This window comes from Sinocyclocheilus rhinocerous, unplaced genomic scaffold, assembly GCF_001515625.1.
Source record: "Sinocyclocheilus rhinocerous isolate Xijiao unplaced genomic scaffold, SAMN03320098_v1.1 scaffold1800, whole genome shotgun sequence".
Lineage (NCBI taxonomy): Eukaryota > Metazoa > Chordata > Actinopteri > Cypriniformes > Cyprinidae > Sinocyclocheilus > Sinocyclocheilus rhinocerous.
Window position 1 is genome coordinate 126,352 of NW_015651550.1, and position 20,310 is coordinate 146,661.

Genomic DNA, 20,310 nt, shown 5'->3' on the forward strand with positions numbered 1-20,310 from the left:
CAGTTTTGGAACGTTAAATAGTTGAGAAAGAGAACGCATGTTGTGTAACAGTATATTGGGTCCGTGGATAAACTCTTAAAGGGACCGCAGTCCAATATTTATGCTGCTGTCTGTCATGTTAATCAAAGAACAAAAGACAAAGAAAATAATTTTCTGCTCTTCACTGAATATGTTTTTATAACTTTAATTGTAAGCATTAATCTGTATTTAATTTTTACAATGAAGACTACAGAAATTAAAGTAATCAAATGTTTTAGTTTTATTAAAGTAACACTGGATTTGTTATTTTACATTTGATTACTTTAATTTCTGTAGTATTTCTTAACTGAATAAAAACTTACTTAACTTAAAAAAAACTTAGTTTTATAGCTTTCTTTATTCTATTGCATTTATTTGTGCTGTTGTTTGCAATTTTTTTTATTTGTTCTTATTTTATTACTGACTTTTTACTTGTGTTTTTTTATTAAAATAAAACTTTGCGTTGAAGAAAAGTAGATTTTTGTTTGTATATGCTGTCAGTTATAGTTCTTAGAAAGAAAATCGGAATCGGCAAAAATCGGTATCGGCAGATCACACTAAAAAAAAAATCGGAAATCGGAATCGGCCAAGAAAATTGCAATCGGTGCATCTCTAATTGTGTGTTCACACACAGCTGTATGGAAAGAGTGGTCTTGCTCATATATGAAAGACAAACAGTATTCCAGGTTAAATAATAGGAGAAATATGAAAAACAAAGGCAATTCAATTGACTAGAGGCAATTGAACTGTCATCTACACCTGTCAACTACACCTGAATTGTCATCTTTCACATTGCATTTTCAAAGGAGAGCTAAGATTACAATGGCAGTGCTGCAGAAATTACATTGCCTAATCTTCTCTATTCACTTCTGGTCATTATGGTGACATTTTGAGAGCCCAGGAACAAAAGAGGGAATTAAGGATTTGCACATATATGCCCTAAAATTATTCCACTCTTGAAGACAGGGCAACAGCACAGAGATCAAAGAGAAACTGAAATAAAACCGTGAATTACTGAAACTGTGCCACATCGTTAAAAGAGTTTCATATGGTGTGGATGGAGAGAACTTATCTTCAGCAACAAAGAAGTTTTTGAGAGAACAGAAGAGACTATGGAAATCAACCTGTGAGTGATTCTGGCACTACAACAACAACAAACAAGAAACTAAATTGGAGGAATCAATGTACACGTCAATCACACAATGCACATGACAAAAATTTGACCTCAACAAAACTTTTTAAATGCACCCTATGATAAAATCATATAATAAACATAAAATAATTCAATCATATTGCTTAAAGACAAAATGTCTGTGTCCATTTTGCACTGGGGTCCAGAAAAATGTACAGTCCTTCACCGCAAGGACATCACGCAATTTTACGGTGAAAAGTCTGAAAAGGGGGTCAATAACAGATCCTATATTTGAGTCTTGACCTCTGTTAAAGGCCAAATGGGAGAAGTGCTATACTAAAATAACAGATTGGCCAAAGCACACGAAACATTCCACAGACCGGCCATCATCCACAGCACATGTAGACACTGTCCACCTCCATCTGTCTTCATTAGGTCAGTGTTTGACCCGTTTCTCTGCATCTGAAGAGGTCTTTTGGGACCTTCTGTGTACTCCTAACAGATATTTTGAAAGCAGTAACCTCAAAACAGCACAGCCAGCCAATTTACGGCAACAGCAGGTCCGGTGAAGACAATGGCAAGCGGCTAATCCGAGCCTAAGAGAAAAGAGATAGAGGAAAGGTCTGACATGGAATGCATCTGAGGATGGTGGGAAACGAGAGATAGACTGCTTCCATACTTTCTCTTGGGCTATGAAGATTAATAAAAAACATGGTGGAAACAAATGCATTAATTTACACAGAAGCGATACATCAGCGATAGTTTTCTGGCTAGTCCCAAACCCAGATGTCAGATTTTCAGGACAGATCATGACTAGTCAATCACAAGACTCATTATGACTATTAGTTCTGAACTAATAGAAGTAAACAAAAAACTGTCCTAAAAGAAAACTTTTCAAAGAGACTTGGCAAACATGCATTTTTTTTTTCATTTAAAAGGATAATGCAGGATACTCTTCTTTGTAAAGTACAAATTTCAATTCCAAGCAGTTTGAGCACAGCCACGCTTAAAACCTCCAAATTGACCACAGCAGAGATGAAGACAGTTTTATTTTCATTCACGTCTCCCACTCATCCTCAACCATTCCAATTAAAATCAGAGTGACTGATTGAGTATAATCGTAGCCAGAGGCATGACGTTTAAACACTGGCAGACTCGCTGTCAGTGTGGACTTGTCATGTACAACAAAGCATGTTTAAAGCATAATTGAGGCCAGATGGCTGAATCTGGTGCCAAGACAGACAGGCAGTCCATATGCATGTCCACAGAGTATCAGTATGACTGTAATCAAGAATCACACAAGTGTCTGTCAGACAAGTCTTTTCACTCAGCGTGCTATTTTTAAAAAATCCGCAGATAACATTCAGTGCACCTCCAAGGCCTGCTGCGGTAGTGCAACAGAAGCCTTCAATTGGCAATACGTGGCAATACACAGTCCTTCACTTCAGCAACATGCTCTCTGTACGTGTACATGAGAGCACTCTGCTCCTTAATGTGGCTAAGTGATGAAATGCTGGTGACCGGTCAGTCCAGGGTTTTTCAAAGTGGGATCCAGAGATTTTTTTTATTGTTAAAAGTCTTATACAAACACATTTTAAATGAATTAAAAATGATTTAATTGATGAATGCATCTAACATTAAGAGTAATTGAATCTAACAATAAAGCAATTGCTTTGGCCTCAGGGCTTCAGTACAGTAACAATATAAAAGTAAATTATTTAATTTACCCTACAACAGGTTGCCTATACATCACCATGCTGTTTTTCACATATAAATAGGTTTTTGTGCATTAAAAGTTTATTACAAATGAACCCCATAATGAAGTTCTAAAAATAGAATATTAAAAAAAACTGAAAACTGAAAAAAATAACTGATGAAACAGAAGACTTATCAAGTTACACAGTAATTTTCCATCAAGAGTCAAAAATGAACACTTTATTGGCTGACCACAAATATGTTGGATGCCAAATATTTTGGTCGGCCAAATCACTGAATTATGACTGACAGTGAAGCACAACATTAAGCATCCCTTCGTATTACTCCGTGACAAGAAAAATATTCTAAACGGCCTCGTAAAATCTGAATAGTCCACGTAATCCCATCTGGGTAATTCTGCAGTGAACACTCTGGCATAATTTCAGTAAACTTTTCTGCCAGTAACAGCAATCCCTGCATTAATCTCTCTCATCAAATCGACAGGACCGGCAGAACGTCTGGCGTGGCGCCTCTGCCATCACACTTTATGAATTATATAGAAATAGGATATAACATTGCGCACACGGTCCAAAACATACAGGCAATGCTCTGGGGCCTAATTTATCATTGTTATTCAAGTGCTTGCTCACCTCACACTTAAAACAAAATCCTTCTAGATTCTAATTAAGCTCTAAGGTACCTCCCAAGGGCTCTGCTTTGGCAAAGAAAAGCACTTTGATTTATGTAGCACTTTGTCGTTAGTGCTTCAGGCCTGCCTGTTGCGAACACACTAGTGATAAATATGAGCATAGAGCAATTACTCATATTTGTTAATTAACTCCCGCTAACAATGTTTTCCTCCACAATGTAATGAAAACACAGCAGATTGAACACAAATATGTCCCATTATTTCATGTCTCCACCTACATGCAATTAAGATGAAAATAATTTGTTGCCACAGAGCCCTCGCTGTGAGGGGAAACTTCCACAGCATACCAAATAAAAGCCGTTTACCCAGCACAAGCAGCAATCACATGGAACTGATAGGCTTTAAATACTGTAATTAGCTTTCAACCTTGTGGCTGTCCGACTGCATCCCACTAATGTGCGAACACATGCACTTGTGAATTACTTCAAATATCACAGCTCTCCTCTGCAGCCCTTTAGCCTCAGTTAGACAGGGGCCAGGCGCTCTCTAGCTCTCTAGCTTAGCGATCTTTTCGATGAACGCCATACAAGTAGATCGTATCCTACAGCACCCCTGGATTGAGAACAAAGACGTTAAACACAGAGGTCTCGCATGCCAAGGCGGTGAAAACCTATACGGCTAAATCAGATCCCTATATGAACACAACACTGCCTGTCATTTACACAGAATGTTTCTATACTGAAGAGACATTGTTTATATGCTCAACCCACAAAGATTACACCGATAACAATTCACTCTCTCACTACTGGCACAGAACAGAATGGCTATTCAAACCATGGGACGTCAAACAGCTCAGACTCCTCCCCAACGCTTAATTAGTAGCGATCGTGGCCTTCTTTTACACCGCGGTGCTCGGTGAGGCTAGCTGAGCTCAGGAGTGCATTGAGCCCATGTGTAAACAGAGCTTTGGAGATTCTAGTCTCCGGGGTTCTGACATGTGGCTCAGAGGAGCATGGGGAGATGAATGCTCTCCTACAAGCTTTATCAGGGTGAGTGAGAAGGGTAATGATCCTAAAACAATCTACCATTGGGGGTTTTACAGAGTGTAGGGCTTCTGAGCGCACTGTCCAGCGGTCCAAGCGAACAGATGCTAACGTTGCAGCAACATCTGGTGACCCCTACTGACTGTTTGTTCATATAAAACACACAAAGTCACGCACTGAAGCAGAAATTAAAGGGTTAGTTCACCCAAAAATTAAAATTAGCCTGTTTTACTCACCCTCGAGTCATCCTAGGTGTATATGACTTTCTTCTTTTAGACGAAAGAGTTAGATTAAAAATTGTCCTGGCTATTCCAAACGTTATTATTGTAGTGGGTGAGTGTTTCTCTTTAACAGTCCAAAACACATTGATTAAAGCGCATGCATGACGCATCCATAATAAAAGTTTTTGTAAGAAAAATATCCATATTTCAAACGTACAACCCTCTACATTGCGAGTAAATCACTCGCATATGCGACTAAATCTTCACTCTGGGCGACTAAATGATGTCTAATATTAGCCAATGGCTAATAAATTCTCAGATTTTACTCGCCAGTGTGTGAGTTGGAGGCTGAGTATAAGTTTAGCACAGATATATTTTCACTCGCCGAACACTCTGACTGAGCGCTTCAGTTTCACTCTCCGCCAAGCGATCTCTTATCAGTTTTTTTGTTCGTTTTTCCCCCAATTTTTTTATTTTTTTACAGAAACACTGAATGACCAAAAAAGCACCACCACCAGTCCGCGTGCGCGCCTCTGAGATACGCTAGTCTCACGAGTTTGTTTACAGGAGCAAAAGAAGCAAAGTTTCCTTACTTTAGCAAAGGAAAACCAGTCTCCTCTTGGCTTATATCGAAATCCTCCGACATTTTTCTTTACAAATCCTCGGTTTGTACTTTTAATTCATGACCGGCGTTTAGTTTTGTTCTCTCTCCGCGTTTGTCAATAATTACACAACGCCGAAGTCCAACGACATCCGCCGGAACTGCTTCCGCATATGACAGATACCGGAAGTGAGAGAAAAGTGTTTATTACGTTTGAAATATGGATATTTTCACCTAGGATGGCTTGAGGGTGAGTAAATAACAGGCTAATTTTCATTTTTGGGTGAACTAACCCTTTAAGTTTATTAAAGGTGAAGTGTTGAATCTCTGCACAACTAGAACAATGACAGTTTTCGGGCAGGTTTCTCCAAACACTTCTTGCCTTTGGTTGGATAAACTCTTCATCCCACCTCAAACTCATGCCATTGGCTTCTAAGTTGAATCATTCAAACAAATATTAAAAGTGCTACAAAGCCAAAGTGTTACACATTATTTGCAAAGATTATTCATCTCCATTTACTGAGGAATGCATGCTCTGCTAGGGACATTTGTGAGTGTGAACTACGATCAGTTCCAATAAGTTTCAAAGGTCAGTTTTTTGAAAGCACACAGAACAGAATGAAACAGTCAATGTCAAATCGAATAAATGTGTTAACCCTGAGAATGTCATTTGTACAGTACAGTGGAAGTTTAGAAGGTTTAAGTGAATTTGAGTTAAGTGAATCACTTTAAACTGTAAATCAGGTTGATTATATTGAAAATTATCAAAAAATATTACACAAGAAAGCTTACATAGGAATCCTTATTGATTCAAGACACTTAGGAGGCCACAGAGTTCCTTCCTAAACACATTTTTAAGCACTTTTATTAGCTGGTAACTTCTGCTGTAACCTTTTGGATCAACTTAATATAATACATGTTTATAGCGCTCCATTATATCAACTAATGAAGAGAGAGAGAGAAAGGAAAAGAGATGAGCAATAACAGAGGTTGAGGTTCTATTTACCTCAGCTATAGACCAAAGCATTCATGCTAACTATGAGAAGTGTAGATTAAATGTATTAAAAAATCAAAGTGCTAATAAGTGATAAGTTACACAGTGAATCATCCTGTTAAACCCCTTTGGTAGTGATGCAATTATAGGCTTCATTTCATCCAAGAATTTGCATCTGAGAAAAACAACGCTACTAAAAGCACAACTGCATCTGTATACTGACAACAGAAGTAAACATCATGTTTGAAATTAGACCACATTCATACCTAAAACTACTTCAGTATTCAATCATACACCATGCGCATACCAAACCTAGGCTCATTGGAAAAACATGCCAATTTTTGGCCAACTCCAAAAACATACCTATAAATACAATTCACTGCAGTTTCCAGCTGAAATGAACACTAGTGGCAGTAAAACACCAAGACCTTTTCACATAAATGATGATTACCTAGGGCAGATTATATCATCTCAGTTTAACAAATACTTATTTTCATGCAAAATACTGTTATGACCTCACAACACCATGGCGCATGATTTGTAAACGAATACATTTTGACATTTACATCACATAACCAGCACCATATGTAAAGCTCATCTGACACAGTAACCTTGCTCAGTAGCTCACCTGGTGCAGCATTACACTTGCGATGCAAAGCGCTCGGGTCTCGTTGCGAGTCACAATAATAAAAGAGCTTGAAAACGCAAGAGAAAATGGCCTGATTGCTTCAGCTAATGCATTTTTATTTCACGCTTGCTTCTGTTAACACTATTTGTTAGGTTTAGTGTAAGTGATACATTATTCAAAAAGGATAGAGCATTAACATTTTAGCGCAATTCACCAGACATTTAAATTCCGAACTGTCGCACAAAAAAAACGCCAGATGGTAAATTTTTCCAGTGACTTTGGGTTGTTAGTACCCATTGCAAACCTCTACTGTTTATTCTTTGATTTCATTGGTTTCAACCAAACGCCATGCCTAAGATATCACTGAACCTTCTGAAGGTCCTCCTTGTAGTCATCCAGCTTCTGTGGCACAAATCCACCTTGCCATCTTTTCGCATAATAACCACAATGTTCTTCTAGTCGAATTTCATTTAACAAAAAGGAGGTGCTCCATTTTACGCCTACCTATATATATTTAAATAAAAGCCCATCGCCCCCCAAAACACACTCACACACAGTAAAAGTGTCTCCACAAACTCCAGATGGGAGCCAGCTGCCAAAGTCTCCAATAGAACTTTATTAGAGGCTAAATGCAACATTCAATCACACTTTAGCAGAGAGTGCAGACTGGTGTTTCTCTCAAGGATTCCTCTGAGGCTTATAAAAGACCCATCAGCAATGAAGCAATCACTGTACAATTTTTGAAACCATCTACAAAGCATCCACTCTCCAGTTTTAATATGCATATGAAATAAATATCAGCAGCTGGCTCAGCAGTGAGGCAAACCATATGGTTGGTGGCTATGAAAAACTAACACAGCGTCAAACTTTTTTTTTTCCTTTTCTTTCTTTCTTTTTCGTCATTCTTCCCTCTGGCAGAACCTTGTCTTCATTTAGCATCAAACAGAGAACATATGTCTTAATGTGTTACGATACAAGTGACAGCAAGTGAATGTCCACTGCCCTGTCTTAATGAAAAGAAGAGCTCCTCTGTATGGATCAGATTTTTATTACAAGGGAAAATACGCTGTCATGGGCATGATAACAATTTCATGGTTGGCGAATCGGATAGGAAGAGCAAACGTGCGAGAGGTCCTTTTCTCTCTCCTCTGTCTGTGATACAGCATCATTCCACATGCTAGTCAAATGATTAATTGCCCTGGGTTGTTCTGTCAAGCACAATTTAAATGAGTTGGCATGTCAGCACAAGCTGCCAGCCTTTGAAAATCAGTGCCCTTGGAGCAATGTGCCGCTACAGAACAAAACCATGCTCCTGTTCCGCCTCAGGCATGGGAGACATCGGCGGGTCCTCCTCGGCTTTGACAATGTAAGTAAGTGCAAGCAAACGAGTCCAAAGGAACAACATGAATCAACATGCTGAGAATCCAATTTTTGTGAAGTGCTAATGTAAACACATAAGAAACCAAATCCGTTTGGAAAATTAGATGACAAAGTAAGGAAAAGAGGAAAGAGAAAGAGTACAGTGTAGAGCCAAAGTGTACATGGCCTAACGATTTATTTAACATAAATTACAGAGAATTACATTCCCATGAAAAACAATGGGTCTTTTTTCTTATCAGTCTAATGCACCTCTGTAATTAAAATGTAGAGAGAGAGCAAGGGAGATGGTAGCGTTTCAATTTGAGAAGAAGAACTGGATTTGAAGATATTTAATAGGTACCCAGATACCTTGTGGGAAAGTAAGGGAGGAGTTACCCGTAGTGTCAGTAACCGATGACCTTTTTTAAGTTAATAGCAAATATACATTGGTCCCTAATTTTCATAACACAGTCTCCAGCTGATTACAATCACCTTACTGGTTTTAAATTCCAACTGAATTTCATGTTAAGAGAAAGAAAGAGAAAAAAGACAGCAAGAAAAGAAAGAGAAAGAAAGAAAGAAAGACTAATGTAACAGCTCTACAGGCTGTCTTCTATGTCTATGAATGTTGTTACTCGTACAAGTCATTTCAATATGTGTTCTGTTTGCTCATTCAAATCTTTTGTTTACCCTCGCTATCTGAACTCTTTGCTCAGTGAGCCTTACTAGTATTTGCACACCTGCTGTCTTTGTAAGTTCATACAGGACAACCTGGAGCCGCAGGGCATTGTGGGTATGCGTGGCGCAACCTGACAAAGGACTAACAGAAGCTCTGCAGTATGATTTTATATTATCGTCTGACACGTGGTATCCGAAGCATCATTCTTCAGTTACAATAATGAGATTCTCCCTCCCTCCTTCCTCTTTTTCTGTCACTATTCACTTCTGCGACAGGATATCATAAAACCAAACAGTCTTCATCAAATGAACAACTGACACTGTACCTCTTTGTCACAAATGATTGAATATGTAGAGACTCATGTTACCCTTGGTATGAAGTAACAATCAAAGGTGTTTTAGTCTATTAGAAGAGCTCGAGTTGATTAAATGTTGAAACTATTAGATAAATAAGACAGGGGTCTTATATAGAGCAACTTTTGAAAGATAAAAGTAGCTGTTTTAACCATAAATAAAACAGTTTATTGCATTGCACACTTATGGAGTGCCAAGTGGATCTTTAGAAACCACTTGATTCAGAGCAAAAGCTGTTTTTAGGTCACTGAAAATATCCCTGCAATAAGCCTGAGAGGTCGATAACTTCAGAAAAGCAGGACAAAGCTTGTGAGAGCTTTGAGAGACCAAAATATACTTTGTAGGGCCATGAACATACACGTTCCAGACAGTTCTTTAAATAGTCTGTTTCCTCTACTTCCTTTTAGCTTTAATGATGTATAAAAGGTCAAAGGAAATGAGAGCAATCATTAGTGCAATTATAATCTCAGAAACACTACACTTGAAGAGCTATATAAAGCTCAATATAAATTCAGATAGATGTTCTCTTGTACACTGTGTCCTAACTCGATGCGATGAAACGACAAAAGATAAAAGCCACCTCTTAAGTATGTATCTGTGTTTTTGTCTAAACAACCACAACCACGATGAGCAACAGGACATTTTGTTGATTACTTCAATTTATATTTTGCAGGTCAGTTCCACCCACTGCAAAATCTCATTGGTCCAAAATCCGCATAACTGTACATTAAACATTTTATTGGCTGAGACTGTGTGAAAAAAAAATGTGTTTGTTGTTGGAAACCTGTCAGACACTTTACAAGTCAACATGAAATGAAAATCCATTAATTTATATTTTCTAAATGCATGTTATTGATTTTATTGAATTCATCCATGTATATTTTTTGACCTCATAATTTAAATAAAATATCATAACTCTATGGTAATGCCAGACTCTATGGTGACATACATAGGGCCCTATGATTTCTGCGATGCGGAAAACGCAGACAGAATCTCGGATTCCAGTCATAAAAACAGAATTTACTGTATAACGTGGAACGTCACAGAATTTGACAAATTTAGGATGGATACATCAAAAGTAGAACAGTACACTTAAATCAAAATGCGATGTAGGCTAGAGTAACGTGTGAATATTAAGCCACAAAAAATACCATTTAAATATGAATCCTGCATGTACTGTGTGTCTCTGTGTGAATGAATGGTGCAGACGCACGGTTTCATTTACTACACACGTACTGAAGCGCACATTACGGTCGCTGTGTTTTCAGTCTCTGTCACCTCAGTATATGAGTACATTACATTAGGGATGCACGATATTATCGGACCAATATCGGAATCGGCCGATAATGGCTTTAAATGTAACTATCAGCATTGGCCTGATATGAAACATTATGCCGATATGTCTTGCCGATAAGAGGAATACATTAACTCCCATGTGCTCAGGGTGTGCTAGCGATTAGATCACGTCAGCATTGTGGCTCATTCTTGAAGCAAAGTTTTGCCTGAATGATGATAGGATTCACGGTTTTGGATAGCTGCATTTAAACTGAGAATGCACGTACAGAATAGGCCTAGGCGATAAAACGGTATCGATATTTATCGACGGTACACCTTCTTCGATAACGATAGAAAAAATGTTCGATATGGCGCACGATATAGGCACGTGCTATGAGTGACGCAGACAGCACACACAGACACAAACACATGCTAAATTGAGTGCTGTGCCTGCCTGTGATGAGGAGATTGTGAATAAAGAATGAATATTAGTCGAATTTAAAATAAACATTTGCATTTGAATGTTAGGTGTGCATCAGGGAGCGTCATCAGTGGCGCGCGAGATGCGGTGATGCAAAAATCCAATATCGTGCATCCCTACATTACATGAATGTAATGACAGTACTACTACTAATAATAAAATTATTATTAAAACATTATTTTTAATGGAATGTTTACCAGAAACATTTTTTACCAGAATGAATATAGCAGTATTTCTGGAAAAAAAATAGAAATAAATAAAATAATAATAAATTATTATTATTATTATTATTATTATTATTATTATTATTATCATTGAGAAAAAATAAAACATTTCATAGGACCTTAAAATTTAAATTTTTGTTAAACTTAATACATTTGTTTAATATTGTAAGTTTCATGGTTTCAATTAAAGTTGTATTCATCTCAATTAAATTGATGAATAGAACCAAGTCACCACTAGGGTTGGGCGATGTCTACAAAATTGGCATCGGACGATGTCTACAGTGAAACATTGCGATGGACGATGACATCGGGGGGCAAGGGGGAGTTAGGGGGTGTGCCCAAAGCGTGAATCCGTATTCAGAAAGGCACGGAAAACAAATAACGATTGCTAACGGTTGCCTGTTAAATTACAGTAGCTACATAAAATTTCACGTACCACATAAACAGAGTAAGGAGAGATGACTTAGGACAATGGCGAATGATTTGCAAAATGTGTGGTAAGTACTGCCACAGAGTACGTACGATCGCGAATCTCAAAAGTGAAAGTGAAACTAAAACGCAATTGTGCATTCAAAAGCAGTTTCAGTGCCAGGCATAATAACGGCTCCCTGATGCCCGCAATTTATATGTATAATTGCCCAATGATATAACTGCGAGAGAAAATATTGAAATATATATTTTCCTCCCATCTCGCATTTATTCCCTTTAGGGGTTCTTTAGTACACGTTATTTTCTTTCCGAACATGGTACTGGGATGCGGCAGATTGCGCGTGATGTCTATCAGCCATCCCTATCGTCTATCGGCCCAACCCTAGTCACCACCACCCTACAATTTTTTTTTTCGATAGTCCGTTTCACTCTGATGTACTTCATGTGAAAAGGAAGAAAATAACTGCTGCTACTTCTATTTCTTTGTGACTTAACTCAAGTTAAGTTTAGAAAAGTACATGCATAAGCATGCAATATACAAAGATGTCAATCAACAGCTCTGTATAAATAATACAACAATACGTGACCATTAAATATTCTTTCCACACATATAGCTAACCCCAAAAGAAGTGGAAAACTGTAGCAATACTTTCTAAGACTTGCCTTGCTCATCATACTGTAACAGAGATGTTTGGTGACCCCATCAAGCTAAAGCAATGTATGGAAAAGTTTCCTTTCTCTCTTATCGGAAGTCATTGTCATAACTGGAATATCTTCTGAGTGATCAGCATTCCAGATTGGCACCCTTTGTTTCGTAACGATAAGATTTGGGAAGTATTTTGGAACAGGATGAGAATCAGAATTTCAGCTGGGCTCTTAGCAAAAGAAGGAGGACATGCTAAACCCTCTTCACATAGCTGACTGGCATCAGCACAATGTGTTGTCAGATGTGCTGTGCCCTTAGCATGGGGTACATTCCTGTCTTGAAGAGGAGCCATCAAACCTTTGTTCAACACAATCTCAAGGGAAGATTTGGTGACAGTTTTCAGCAGCTCGGGATCAATGATTCCTTTATTTTTCTCTGTCTCACCTTCCCTCTCTCTCACAATCTACATACACACGCATATGTGAGTACATCACCTCAGGTTTCATTTATTATTTTACTCAGTTTCATCAAACACATTCACAAATGCCTCTCACTTAGAAGCAAAAACAGACATTCATACCATCAGTTAACTCAACGTATAGCAACCAGATGAGGCACACAGGTAATATCGGAGGAAATGAGATGAAGAGCATTTACAGGAAGCAGTATGTAGAGGATTAAAGACATGATTTATAGAGCATGATCCGGCCTGGCTAATGGTGTGTGTCAGCTACAAATTTACATATTTGCCTAGGCACACAACATCATATCAGCCAGCTACTAAATCAATCATAGCCACTATTAAAGAGTCTGCTGATAGGGGTTAGTGGAAATGAGCTCTTGAGCCTGGGGCTTGTACTGGCATGGTTACCTTTCTTCCATCAATCACTGATGCATCTGAGATGGCCATTGGTTACGGTTAGCTGTGAAGGACTCGAGTGAATTACATTGCTATTTACACCGAATGATGACACTTCCCACGCACAGGACGAGATACATTATGTAGGTTACACAACGTGGCCATATACGACTAGTAGCATTAATGACTTTTCATCCTGGAGGCGAAATCACATTAAGTCTAAGTTCACTTAAAGCAATGGTTCAACACAAAGAGAACCAGAAAACAGAAATAGAGAAGAAAAGTCCACAGAAGAGAGAGGTCAGTACTTCTGCAAAGATGCACATGAAGGGAACACAATGTGATTGGCATGTCGTTTTGTTGAGTGTCAATACAAGATCTGAACACTCAGTAGCAGATTACATGTACCCTGCCACAAACACCACAAGTCCAAATGACAACCTTCGCATCTGTCTGCCATTTTAGGACATAATACTGGTGAAATCATATCCTGATGAAAGCTTTCCACTTTCAATAAATACATCAGTATTCCTGGCAAAAGCAATGAGAAACATTTCAGACACTGCACACTTACATCTGCTTCTGCTCTGAAAATGCTATGTTGTTTGAATGGAGATGGCAAGCGAAACTATATCATTTGCAGCGTTCGCATATCAGCTAACAGTTGCTATTTTCTTCAGCTGTCGATCAGGTAGTTAAAGGGACAGTTCTACCAAAAATAAAAATTCTGTCATCATTTACTCACCCTCATGTTGCACCAAACCTCGGGGTTGAACGACTTCTGATTTTTTAAAGTCAACTTTTATGTGATGAAAGTCGAGTCGAAGTCGACTAGTCGCTGATGACATCATTAATGAACAAATAAGTCTGGAGCTGTGACAAACACCTTGTGCACAGCTATGGCATATGACACAGCGCTGCCCACATGGCTATTGCTCCTATAACAGCTAATTTTATCAGTTCTTTTGTCTTTGGGTCGTTATATTTCTCACAGATTTCTGCTCATTCTAAATCAGATACAGATAAAGTAGCACAGTAAAGATTACATTCATATGAATGCATTAGTGAGAACGATTGTGTGTCTGAATTAATTCTACCTGGCAGCGTCTCTCTACTAGTAGTGAAGCTGTGGGATTTAGTTATTAAGAAATATATGCTTGAACTTTTCAGTTTCTAAGCTATTTTATTGAGAAATCACAGAACAGTGTTGACAATACATTTCCGCGCTGAATGATTCTGTGCGCGTGGGATCTGCGCGTGATGTATGAGCTACTGTCTGTTGCCTATGTGTGTGCGTTACAGTGCAGCAGCGCATTAGATTAGAACGGCGATTAACTTACCTGTACAATAAGCTGTTTAAAGCGTGCATTCTCCTGTTAAATTTCGAGCATCCAGTAATATAATCACACGTCTTGTGGAGCGCTTTCAGAGTATGCATTTATTTGTCATTTTAACTGTTTGGAAACGGAGCGTAAATGTGGAAGTCCTTCAAAGATTTATGTTGCGTCCTCTATAGGACCAGGGACTAGTTGACGTCAAGCTTAAAGCGTCATGGCAGAGCATTGAAGTCGACTAGTTGATTAGTCGTTGCAACCACTAACTATTACTTTCTTTCTTGAAAGACATTTTTTTTTAAAATATGTTTTTTCTTTTTCTTTTTCTTTTTGGACTTCATTGACTTTCACTGCATGGACAAAAACAATTGAAAGTTTCTTCAAAATATCTTTACTATCCTTCATCATCAATTAGACTTTCTTCTCTTATTTCTGACACTAAGCAACATTTGACAAAAATCCTCCATTCAGAAAGAATCTGCCACAAGAATCTCTACAAACACACGTATCCACTTGCCCTACAAAGAGGGATTTTGTTACATCGATTAAAACTCCTGAATCAGATCTTTGCAGCTTCCTGTCCATGTGTGTAATGACACCTGCTGTGTACATTTATTGTATGACTGTACACAGATTTGAATGTAAGAGTGTGTAATTTAACCCTTGCTGTATGGATCAGCACTAGGCCTAAATTGAAAAGCTATATACCTGGGGGACGAGAGTCTACGTGTGGGTGTTAACAAGTGAATACATGCACTTGAATGTAGTCGACACTGTCATTTGCTATTTCCTGCTGCTGTCACCTCATTTCCTCTAGCCTTTGTCTTCGGCAAAGGACCATGAAACAGCATCTATGTCCTTAAAGTTCATAAAGTCTGCTATATGAGGTTGTATTTTCACCTAGCCTTTCCTGGAAAATCAGATCAGTGCCAGCACCTGCAAACAGTTTGTGTAAAAGTGATTTCCTTCACTCATGTGGGAAACATTTCTGTCTTTATTAAGAGCATTATCAATATGTAACTTCATATATATAGCTTAAGAACAACTAATTAAAGCAACATTTCACTATATATACAATTTATTATTTCAAGTCGCCAACCATCAGTATTTCTTTATAATAACAACTTCAGTGTCTGCAAATATGCATTTAACTAAATTACTTTCTTTCTGTACTTTCCCAAATGCCTTCTATTTCAATATGTGATATCTTCGCTGATTTCACTGACAGAAAAAATAAATGTATGCATTTCTGAGAGTACTTGAAGAAATTATACACTGCCATCTGACTGTTATGGCAGATAATTATGAGTAAACACTGATAAGTTGGCTATCAAAGGAAAGTAAATGTCATTCGAAATTGCAATAACTTTTAGTGTCAAAACAAACTCTGATTTGTTCTATAAACAGTCTGACTAAACCCACACAACTTGCCATTCCCTGCAGGGAGTTTGTACAATAAAAAACCTCAGTGTTGACTATATGAGCCTTTTATGGCTTTGTTTTGTTTTGTTGTATAATTTGCACAACATACATGTGTCTTTTACATTTAAACAATGAGTGAATTAGTGTGCAAAACTTTGCAGCAGTTCTAAAGTGATCTGTTTATATCCATTCAAAATGCATACACACACAAACATTTCCAGGACAAAGAGAATCATCCATCTCTTGCATAACTGAATGATGCTTTTCATGAGAGAGGGGGATAGAGAAAGAGAGAGAGATTGAATAGGTTTAGGAATGCTGACAACCACCAAACGAAAGACGGACATTCCCTGCCAAAATGTGCTGTCTCATTATCCATGTAATCATTATACTATCTCCTGTGCAACAGCCTTGAATGATTTCAGTGAAAATTATCAGTCAAACGTAATGCCTTTGCATAATAAAAAGGCTCCTTCTATTACACTATTAGACATCTGTAAATGATCAGAGTGAATACAATTCACTTAGAATGCAAATTACTCATACCTGACATTATGTAAATACAACCACAAACTCACTAAATTACAAAACAAGCATAGAGTTTAGTTCAGTGTGACAGATCTGTCTTTGATATTTAAGAACAGTTGATCGATACAAACTAAAACTGGACTAAACACAGAACAGAAACAGAAACAGCATTTAAATGTCATTCAAAATTCCACAAAACTTTAAACTGCAAAAAAAAAAAAAAAAATCACAATGCATTCTGCAAATGTAGGCACTGGTTTATTTAAGCCATCAGGAACACTTTTCTAGTAAATTTCACTGACTGCTACCACATGTGTTCGCTTCATAAACCCAATGCTCCTGCACAAACCACACTCATTACCCAGAATCCACTGCATACAATGTGGCTGCAGACACAAATTAAGACCCCTTATAGCTGCCTCAAGGGTACAGGCCTTTAACTGGATACCCTAAAGTTCAGTTTAAGAACTTATAGTACAGCCCTAGACACGGATCTGTTACTGCACTAAAACGATCAATTTATTAAAACTGTCGACTGGACACACCTAATTTTTTGAATGTTTGCAAATCAGTTGTGATCGTTGACCTTTCCAAAGCCTGTGGTTTCAGTTTCAACGTTTCAAACTGTTCAGATTTTTTTTTTTTTTGGATACACCTGAACCTGCATTATGATCAGGGTGAAGAACATTACAGAATCCTGTCTTTTTTCTTTATCTCGTCTGCCACTATTTTCTATCATTCCTTACATGATCTTGCCTTTATTTCAGTACAAATTAAGTTTATGTCAGTCATTTTGTTTCTATTGTAGATTATTATTAAGAAAGATGTGATGCCTGAAAGCAATGCTATTGTGGATGTAATTAAAATTGGACTGATTTTACGAGGACGTTTGCAGAAGGAACACAACTAAGAACAAGTGTTTAGTGTGGGAAGACTGTCCTGTAAAACACAAAATCAAAACTACATTGCCTCCAAAAAAAAAAAAAAGTTCTCAAAACAGAATCTAAACATCTCTCACAGTGCCTAAAAACAGCTAGACACTCCCACTTCGTAATAAATAAAGTAGTTATGGTTCTAGTGTTTTAGAGTACATTCTGAGCCAGGGTCTTTGTAGTGACATTATTATCTTTGTACTTCGTATAGGCTAATTAAGAAGGCAGGAAGTTATGTAAAGGCCAGAAGGGATGGGTCAAATTTCTCCTGAAGATGCTTTAGGTTTGTCAAGCATTATATAATTATGTTGGCAGGTGGTAAAACACTGTGACATGAGATTTTATAGTTCTGTGAATTACTAAACAACAACATTTGCTAGGAGGGCTAAAATCCTGAAATCGCAGAACTGTTCCTCCTGGAGCACATAAAAACATTCCTGTCATATTAAGCAGGGTCTGTAAGGAAGCACAATTCACGCATTGTCCTGTAACACTGACAGCCTTTTGTTTCAAAGTCTTCTTTAACTGCTGAAGGCATGCATCCCCCTTCTGTAGAGTCATTACTAAATTCATAGACCTATGAGGTTCTGGAAGTTACTTGCAGTCAGAAGGATGTGACACAAGGAAGAGTGGGGCTGACTCTTGGTGAAATCTCTCCAAAAATGTTTATCATAGGCTGACTCAACACTGTTTAAGGAAAATAAAAGGACTAAGAAACAGCACCGAAAGAGTGCAGAGTATGGCAAGCCATTTATATATTTATTCATTACATCCCTAACTAGTAAGTAATCTAATACTGACTAATATCACTGTCAATTTTACCATCTTCCTGTGCTATTAATCACAGCAGTTTTCCTAGCAGATACTGAATAGACACTAAAATGCATTTTGATTGTTACTAGTAATATTTTGAATTGCAGACCTTCTGACAAGTCATTATATATGACATGCAGGGGGGAAAAAATCATAATTGTAACTTGTCATAATAATTTTTACATGTTCCATAAATAGGTACTAGTTTCCAACACATTAATACTGGTAAAACTGTAATAAGTACCAGCAGTAATTAGAACACACTAGTGAGACATAAATTTGCATTTTTTTACCAGAAGCAATAGAATAGTTATTTTTCATTATCAGATAGCAAAGGAGTAAGTATCAGTATCGAATGAGGAGAATAGTTATCAGTGAAAATAAGATATTGTTACTTACTAGTTATTTAAAATAAGTACTAGTAACAAAAAAAAACATGTATTCTTTAGGAATAAATGTTAAAATGGCTTGCCACATGTGAGCGTGTTTTGGCAGTAGCTCTTCCACCTGCTCTGAATGATGGTGCTTTACAAAGTTAAATCACTGAAACATCACGACCCTTTCATTAAAACTCTCCAAAGTTATCATATGTAACTTAAACTGGTTAAAATCAAGTATGTAGTCGCAAAAAAGACTACACCGCTCGCCATTTCAAATGTACTGAACCATAGAGAATCAACTTTGCGCTCCTAGTTTGAAAACACCAGCTCAGGGGTTCAAACTGAGTCTTTTACCTTGTTGTAGTTGTAGTATCCCAGGCAATGGGAAAAATCCAGGTTTTGTGGGTCTCCAGGAATAGAATTCCCTCCGGCAGACGGATAAAATACATCCATGTTTCCTCTCGGCGAAGCGCTGCTCTATGAAAAGGGCGCAATTTTTCTCTTACTTGTCCTTCAACAATCCAGGCGCGGTGAATGAGAGGGAAGCAGTGAACAACGCGGGTTTAATGCAGCTCAAGGGGACAGAGAAAGGTTAAAAGGATGTTGTAATGAGTTTTAGTAATCCTCTTCTATAAGCAGTGATCGCTGGCCATAGTTTTGGGATGTTGAGGAAGGCTTGGCGATGTTCAAACTGCTCCTGCGCTGCGAGGTTCAAGCATGCTTGGAGAAAAGCAACACAAAGAAAGCCGGCAAACTGCAACTCCGCTATAATGTTCTCCGCTCAGATACACGCTCACAGACAAGCTCGGTGGCTGGATGATTTAAACACAAAGTTGTTCCCGCTCTCAGTGTTTCAAAGCCTCCATCAATCCACACTTTACGTTTCAAATTAACCGCTGCCGGTTAGTTGGAGATCTGGAGACACTTTAGCCACTCAAAGCTTGGCTAATTAAATGAAACGAAGCCCTCCAGACACATGAATAATACTGTCCGATGGCACCGTTAGTCCAAGAAACTTGGGAAGCGGTGTTTACATATTCATTACAACGCTTGAGGGACTCTGGACAGCCAGTGGTCTCTGTTTACTTCAGCCAACATCAAGCTGTGATGGAGAGAGTGGGGCTCAATGCGACCACTCCCCGAGCACCCATCGCCACTCCCCTATCAGCCCCAGAAAGAAAACCCCCGCGTACATTGCATGGATGGACAATATAGCCAATATATTAAACTCATAATCACTAAGCTGATTTTTTGCTTTAACTTTTTTTTATTTTTTTAAATATTTTTTTTGGTTTAGCCTGTAAACAATAATAAGAATAAAGTAAATTTCTTAAAGGGGTCATATGATGCTGCTAAAAAGAACATTATTTTGTGTATTTGGTGTAATGAAATGTGTTTATGCAGTTTAAGGTTAAAAAAACACATTTTTAAACTGCAAGAGTGTGTCTGCCTCCCGAACAATGTTAGGTAGGTTATTCCAGAGTTTGGGCGCTAAATAGTCAAATCAAGTTTATTTGTACAGCGCTTTTCACCATACAAATCATTGCAGTGGATTCTTTTTATGCGTTGCGTTGTGTTGCATCTCGCCGCGTAAACATAAAACCATTTCTGCATT

At 37.9% G+C, this 20,310-nt stretch overlaps 1 protein-coding gene across 1 annotated transcript in view; it reads right to left on the reverse strand.

Annotated features, from left to right (window-relative positions):
- Positions 1–19,878, reverse strand: part of LOC107713058 (TOX high mobility group box family member 3-like) — a 56,057-nt gene extending 36,179 nt beyond the window's left edge. The window contains exon 1 of the mRNA XM_016518477.1: positions 19,050–19,878. Coding sequence (XP_016373963.1) covers positions 19,050–19,148 — 99 coding nt within the window. The 5' untranslated portion in view covers positions 19,149–19,878. The remainder of the gene's footprint in view (positions 1–19,049) is intronic.
- Between the last annotated feature and the right edge of the window lie 432 nt (positions 19,879–20,310).